General features: G+C 44.7%; 1 protein-coding gene across 1 annotated transcript in view; it reads left to right on the forward strand.

Moving 5' to 3' along the window:
• IMP4 (IMP4, U3 small nucleolar ribonucleoprotein) overlaps window positions 1–6,810 on the forward strand; it is a 24,372-nt gene extending 17,562 nt beyond the window's left edge. Inside the window, exon 9 of the mRNA XM_014538630.1 lies at window positions 6,561–6,810. Coding sequence (XP_014394116.1) covers window positions 6,561–6,795 — 235 coding nt within the window. The 3' untranslated portion in view covers window positions 6,796–6,810. The remainder of the gene's footprint in view (window positions 1–6,560) is intronic.
• Window positions 6,811–8,087: the final 1,277 nt, after the last annotated feature.

Genomic DNA, 8,087 nt, shown 5'->3' on the forward strand with positions numbered 1-8,087 from the left:
AAAATATATTTTATTGATTTTTTTACAGAGAGGAGGGGAGAGGGTTAGAGAGTTAGAAACATCGATGAGAGAGAAACCTCTATCAGCTGCCTCTTGCACGCCCCCTACTGGGGATGTACCCGCAACCAAGGTACATGCCCTTGACCGGAATCGAACCTGGGACCTTTGAGTCTGCAGGCCGATGCTCTATCCGCTGAGTCATACCGGTTAGGGCCTTTGCCCATTTTTTGATTGGGTTATCTTCCTTTTGTTAAGTTGTATGAGTTCCCTATAAATGTTGGAGATTAAACCCTTATCGGTGATAACATTGGCAAATATGTTCTCCCATGCAGTGGGCTTTCTTGTTGTTTTGTTGATGGTTTCTTTTGCTGTGCAGAAGCTTTTTATTTTGATGTAGTCCCCTTTGCTTATTTTCTCTTTAGTTTCCAATGCCCTAGGAGCAGCATCAGAGAAGAAATTGCTTCGGCATATGTCCAAGATTTTGTTGCCTTTGGAGCACATATTTCTTGATGCTGCCCACTTGCTGGGCCTCCTGTCCAGTTCTACTGTTGACTCTCCTTTGCAGCAGAAATTACACACCCTTGTCCTTGAGACTGCTGTCCATTTTGAAGCTATCCTTTCCTCCTCTTTATTTATCTTATTTATTTTTTCTTAATCCTCACCCCCGGATAGTTTTTTCATTGATTTTTAGAGAGTGGAAGGAAGGGAGGGGAGGGGATGGGGGGCTAGAGAGAGAAACATCAACGTGAGAGAAACACATTGATTAGTTGCCTCCCGAACACACCCCAACCAGGGTGGTGAAACGAAATTTTTGGACTGGAAGCCGGATTCTTTGTCCGCTGGAGTCGAAAAATGAATCCACGACAGAGAATAGTATAGCAAAGGTGGAGATTTATTGAAGAACAAGTACATACTCCCATGTGGGGAGAGGGAAAGAGTCCCACAGAATGGACTCCCACATGGGGAGGTGGAAAGAGTCCCACCGACTTCCTGTTTCAATGGATTATAAAGGCTGCAGGTCCTGTGCCCTAATATCCCTCTGATTGGTCAATATTCCCTTTCGAATTGGTTACTATAGTAACTCCTGAGCTGAAATGTCAAACATCACATGAGACATGTGAGGTCCTCCTCTCTCATTGTCCTCCTATTCCCTCTGGGCTTTCTTCCTCCTTTATTTTGTAAATATAGACCTTTGGGGCTATTTCCAGTTCCCATGCCTTATGGAAATGTATCTGTTGCTGCTCCCTTGTCTTATGGAAATGTAACTGCAGCTGGCTTCCTTGTGTTATGGAAATGTACCTTCTCCCAATCTGTATTCCTGTGTTTTTCCATGGACCCCAATTCTAAAAATTCCCTAAACTTGCCTATATTCCTATAAAATTCCTGTTTCAGTCCCCACTCCGATTAGGAAACCCCAAATGCCGTTGGGGACAGGAGATGCCACATCTTTCTGGCTGTTTCCTGCTGGTAAAGGGGTCGTAGTTTGGGGTGGCAGTCAGAGCCCCATCAGAAGTGGGTGGTCTAAGGGTCCACAGAAGATGGATGTAGTGGCCTCCATTTGCTCTTCCATGCGGAGGACCATTTGTAGCTTTAGGGCTTCTAAATGGGAGGATATGAAACATACCGAAGGTTAAACAGGCAATGGTTAAAGATGAGTAATAAAAAACAGTATAAACCAAGGTCTGAGAAGGGGAGCTAGCTAATAGGGATGGCATTATATCTTTAACTAGAGGCCTGGTGCATGAATTCATGCACGGGTGGGGTCCCTTGGCCTGGCGGGTGATCTGGACCTATCGGGGCCTGGGGCCGATTGGGGCAGGCCCGTGGAAGGTTGGCTGGCTGGCCCTCCCCGATTGGCCCCAATCCGGGCTGCCGGCTGGGGGGAGTGGCCGCCCCATCAGAGCCGATTGGGGCAGGCAGGCCCGGGGAAGGGACCGCGGGAGGTTGGCCAGCCAGCCCACCCCAGTCAGAGCCAATGGGGGTGGGCCTTGGGGGAAGGGGCCGCAGGCCAGCTAGGGGGAGGGGCTGTGGGAAGTTGGCTGGCCACAGGAGGTTGGCTGTGGGAGCACATTGACCACCAGGGGATAGCTTCTGCATTCAGCGTCTTCCCCCTGGTGGTCAGTGCGTGTCATAGCTACTGGCCAGTCATCCAGTCATAATGGTCACTTAGGCTTTTATATATATAGATTGGTGCCCAGACTTCTGGGGCAAGAGGCTATGAGGTGTGGACGAAAGGGGCCACATGCTGACCTGACAAGCTCAGGAGAGGCCTGCATGGCAGTTTTGCAGACTTGAGACCTAAAGTAACCACAAAGGATGGTCTGAAATTAAACCTTAACTAAAAGCAATTATGGTGGGCAGTTACGTCCTAAGCCGATATCTTCACTGATAAGGTCAACCTTTACCGTAACTGAGCCTATCTGTCTTTTTGCATCTATGATAACATACCCTTAAAATGTCTGGGTAACTTGTGATTTCCCTGAATCTGGAGCCCCTGGGGCACAACCAGGTGTGCTGGGCCCAGGACAGATGCAGCAGATTCTTTCATTTATCATGTTAATTATTCCTGCACCCACCTAAGTATGTGTCCATCATTTTACTTTTTATCCTATCACAGAGGTTTCCCCGCTTCACTTAATCCCACCTCCTTAAATCTGTCACCAATGAATTTCATGTATAAATACGCATGTAACCCTGCCATTCTCCGGAGCACTATCTCAATTCGTTGAGGTTCTGCTTCCTGGCATATGTCGACAGTTTGGCTCAAATAAACTCACAAAAATTCTTTACAGGTTTCAATGGTTTTTTTACGTTAACAGAGGCCTTCCTTTTAGCTAAGCTGCTTGCAGTAAAGAGTGTTATTCATGGCACAGACTTTGCCCTGCCCAATCGAGGGCTTTTCTGTGAATAAAAATCTGTCAGGCTTACTTGGGGCTCCTTGGAGGAGAAGGTAGTCCTCTGAGGAGCCGGATTGAGAGACCCCAAGCCCCATCAGTCCTGTTGGGCAAGCTGGTCACCAGCCCTGTCCCAAGGGACCTCAGTCTCCAGGGGCAGTCCGACTTCCAGTGGTTTCCTTGACAGACAGAATAGGGCTTCAGGAGTTCACCATGCCCCTTGGGACAATTCCGGCCCATAAGTCCAACCTGTCTACAGTTGTAGCAGGTGCCGGGACTGACCATTCGCCTCTAGGCTCTGACTGGGGGCTCTTGCCTTGCCAAAGCGTGGCACAAAGAACCTTGGTTCTGGCCTGGCTTCCCCTATTTCTCCTTTTTCCTTATTCTGGTCTCTATTATAGAACACAGAAGTGGTAACTTTCAGGAGATTTTTTAAAGTACTTTTGGGACCAATAGCCAATTCTTGCAACCTCCTGATATCTGGGATAGCCTGAGTGATAAATTTGTCCTTTAAAATTAGCTGTCCCAATTCTGAATCTGGGGTAATGTTGGTACGCTTAACCAAAAGCCTTCTTGAGCCTTTCTAAAAAGCTGAGGGGTTTTTGTTATCCCCTTGATTAATGGTGGTTAATTTAGAGTAGTTAACAGGCTTTGTTTTATTACATTTGAGGCCTTCTATAATACAGAACTGGCAATGCTTTATTTTCTAATATATTTTGCTTTTCAGTGGCAGAGAGGGTCAGGTGTAATATGAGCATGATATACATTTGGTCTCTATATGAGAGATCAAATACTTGAATGAGGTTTTGGAAGACCTCAATATATTTGTCAGGGTCTTCTGAGAACTTTCCTAGATCACTTTTAATTTGTCTCATATCCCGGGGTAAGAAGGGGATCTGGGCTAAACTATGGCCAGATCCTTCTTCTGTCTTGGGGTAAGCTAAGGTTGGCTCAGCCCTGGGTGGGGGTGCAGTCTCCGCCCTCTCTCTCAGTGGACTTGGGTTGTTATTGCCAGGAGCAAAGGATTAAATTTATAGTTTCCCACCTGCCTTTGACTTGGCCCCTAGAATAAAGAAAGCCTGGATATATGGGACTTCCAACTACTTCCCATTTTTCCTACTGAAAAGATTAAAACTTCCTTCTGGGGCTAGTTTTCACTATTTTCTAGTTGGCATTTGAGGCCAAACCTGAGGGCAGATAGAGATCAGGTGTTATTTCTTTAAGATTTGTGGGTCAATATTATCACAACTTTGAGGATGTATCCTAAGGGCTGTCTTTTAGGTAAAGTAGATAACATGCTTCCCATCTGAAAGAAGAAAAGAAGAAAGAAAAGAAATTATACAAGGATGACCAGCATCCTTGTACCCACAAATGACATCCTGCATCCACTGTGTACGCCTCTTTTATGGGGGCAGGGGCACGTCCCCCTCCCAACCAAGGGTACCTTTGCCAGTGAGACGCCTCCTTTCCTGGCCAAGGGTGTATTTTGGAGTTAAGACCTCACGCGTAAATCTGGAGTGAGTGGCCCTTACTGCGTACGGTCATAGTCGGGTGGAATAACCATACTTTACCACTGCACCCCGACTACCCAAGCTTACGCAGAGGTTGTGGGTTCCTCCCTTGTCTCCTGGGGGAAGTGTGTATAAACTGTGTCTTGCTCTCAGGCCCCTTGTCTGTGATTAAAAAGGGCCTGAGCTGACCATAATGTTTTGAAGTACCCACTGAACTGGATAGGTTGAAGTACCTGCTGAACTGAATTTCCAAGGGGTCTACTCTAGGATGAGGACTTAAGAGAGTTTACACAGTATCCGGAACCCTGGTTCGGCCAGTATCCAGGAAAGTATAAACAGCTCTGGTCCCCGCCCCTTGTATGCCCTCAGTATTAAAGGATTTATCCTCTGTCTGATTTTTGGGAAAAGGATGGAATTTCTTTCTGGCCTGATTTTATATTTTAAACTCCCTGTTTATTGGCTTAATTTTTAATTTTTATTGACCCTTAATTTCTGTTGTTTTATTTCCAAACCTTAAAAATGCCATCTTAAAGATTTTTATCTCCTTTTAAACAGGGCAACCAACTTGGTTGCTCCCCTGAAAAACGCCTGGGAGAGGGACATGCTAGTTGCCTTTGCAGGGAACAGTTTAGGTAAAAGGCACACGTTCTTAGTTTTTATTAATGGTGAATATTGGTGGAAAAGATTTTTATTTCCCCCTTTTTAAACTTAAATTTATCCCTGAATATTTAGTGTTCATCTGTACATTTTACTCAGGTATGTTAGAAAGGGGTTACTACCTTCTATATATCTAATAATTCCATAAAGTTTTACAAATCCTTATTTAATTTAAAGATCTGACCTGCTTAGAAGCCTGCAATTTAGAGTAAGTTAGAGTCCTTTCCATGGGTTTTTCTAAAGACTTAAATGCACCAAAGTAAGGCAATGGTTGTCCAATGACAAAATTTAAAAGTGGCATGGTTATATATTTGTTTAAAAATGCAATGGATAAAACCTTTACTTTATAATATTCTGAGACAACAACCTTCTAGTACACAAACAATTTGTATATAAAAAAATAACATGTGGCACATGGCTTATTGCAGACCGTATATTAAGTATTGAAACCAATTTATAAATCCCAATAAATGAAATATAAAATACCCAGAGTGTCATTGGCAGTTGCAGAGAATTATTACACTTGCCCTTTTTCCCTGACTGAAAGTTTCCGTTTTGAACTTGGCTTCAAATCTGTGTAAGTTCTTTTCTGAAGTAGACTGAAACCTTTATGACATTCAACGTATATGTATTTAAATAGAACATTGCTATTAATTTTTATTTGACCGAGTTTCCTCATGTAATTTCAAGTATATTGTATTGGTTTAATTTAGTTCAAAAATATTTCTTTTTTTTTAAAATATATTTTATTGATTTTCCACAGAGAAGAAGGGAGAGGGATAGAGAGCCAGAAACATCGATGAGAGAGATCGATCAGCTGCCTCCTGCATGCCCCACAGTGGGGATGTGCCCGCAACCAAGGTACATGCCCTTGACAGGAATCGAACCTGGGACCCCTGAGTCCGCAGACCGACGCTCTATCCACTGAGCCAAACCGGTTCGGCCAAAAATATTTCTTTATAGGGAGAGAGAATAAATCTTTGTATCACCTCAGGGCCCTTGGGATGTCACAAAGCTGTCTCTCATTAAATTCTTGAAATATTACACTTGGAAAAGCTGTCAAATATACCCAATTTAAAGATTATTAAAACTTAAACTCGCCCTAACCGGTTTGGCTCAGAGGATATAGCGTCGGCCTGCAGACTCAAGGGTCCCAGGTTCGATTCCTGTCAAGGGCATGTACCTTGGCTGCGGCCACATACCCAGTAGGGGGCGTGCAGGAGGCAGCTGATCGATGTTTCTCTCTCATCGATGTTTCTAACTCTCTATCCCTCTCCCTTCCTCTCTGTAAAAAATCAATAAAATATATTTAAAAACAAAACAACAACAAAAAAACTTAAACTGGCTTTAACATTAAAGATTTGGTCCAGACCACTGAATTAATTGTTGAATTAACAATTGTTGAATTAACAATTAACAAATTGTTCAGTGGTCCAGACCACTGACTTAATTCTTTTCAATCTGGCTAATAAATTGTTATATTTTAATAATTCCACAGTATACTTCGAATTGTAGAGAAAATGCTGGGAGGACACACTTACCTTCTGCCTATTCCCTTGCTGCCGTGCCCCCAAGGGGAAAAGAAGCGACTGCTCTTTAGCCAGCCTCAGTTCAGCTTAGACCAGCCTCAGTTCACCCTTAGGCCAGTGGATAAGGGTGTCTCCAGCACAGGCATCACAGGCAGGCACGGACCACGTGGTCCCCAATACTTATGCTGCCTACCGGATGTTTAATGGACATGATGCTGGGCGGGGCCCTGCCTCTTTTCTAAGCACTTGCACAGGTTTCGCCAGTGCTGTCTCTTATTCTGCCACTTTTAGAACCAAAAGCCGCTTGTCTGAGTAAAACTGCTTTTTTTTTTTCCTTTTTTGTTTCCTTCTCCCACTTCGCCCCAGGCGGGGAAGACAATGGTTTGTCAACCACAGGTAGGCTACAACTTCAGCTAATGGTCTTTGTTTAAACTTCCCTGGGTTAACATATATGTAACCTTCACAAATTTTACACTTTCAAATTAGCCTTAGAATCTTAAAATCTTAACCCAATAAAATAACCTTTGGTTCTGAGTAACACAGAGCCTACACAGAGCAGAGACAGAGGGCTTTCTATGTTCACAAAGACAGTGAAGAGCAAACTAAGCTAGCAAAGCAATCAGTAACCAAGGTACATCACAGACAAAGAGACTCTCAAGATTCAAACCCTGCCACATGTTCAGCCTATCCACAAACAGCTGGGCCCCAGCAAGGTGGGACGTGCCCTATCTTTAAACATTGATTCAACCATCAATAGAAACATTCTTATACACAATATTTACAAGTTCGCACAATCCACCGACACTCCACAAAGCACTCCATTAAAAAGCAGTGTCTCGAAGGAAACGAAGATGGTGGCATAGGTAAACACCGGAAATTGCTGCCTCGCACAACCACTTCAAAAATACAACTAAAAGACAAAACGGACACCATCCAGAACCACAGGAAGGCTGGCTGAGTGAAAATTCTACAACTAGAAGGAAAGAGAAAAGCACACTGAGACTCAGAGGAGGTGCGGAAGTAAAGTGCAGAGGTACGGAGGCGCACGTGGAAAGGGCTGGCAACTGAGGACGCGGTTGTCTTTTTCAATCGGTAGGGAGACACAAGCTCCCGACTGCTCTGAACTCCAGTTCTGGGCGAGTCTCTGGGGACATACGGGGGGTTCCAGGCTCTCTGGGGCCCCAGACTCATACGGGGAGAAACTGGACTGTCTGGCATTGGTTGGACCTCGAGGGCAGCTTTCTCTCAGAGGTGCTTGCAGCGAATACTGAGGAACACTGAGACCCGGGGCCTCTTAGGGCATAACTGAGGATCAGCCATAGTTGTTTGCCCTGTTGATTCCCTGAGACCCCCGCCCAACCCAAGCTGTGCTCAGAGGCTTTTGCATATGAATGACCTGGCCCTTTGCAATCTAAAATTACCTAACAAACTGCAGCTGGGTCAGAGAGACCCAGAACATCCAAAAGAAGACCCAAGGCCCCACAGCAGCTTGCATT

Source organism: Myotis brandtii, unplaced genomic scaffold (assembly GCF_000412655.1).
Source record: "Myotis brandtii unplaced genomic scaffold, ASM41265v1 scaffold195, whole genome shotgun sequence".
NCBI lineage: Eukaryota > Metazoa > Chordata > Mammalia > Chiroptera > Vespertilionidae > Myotis > Myotis brandtii.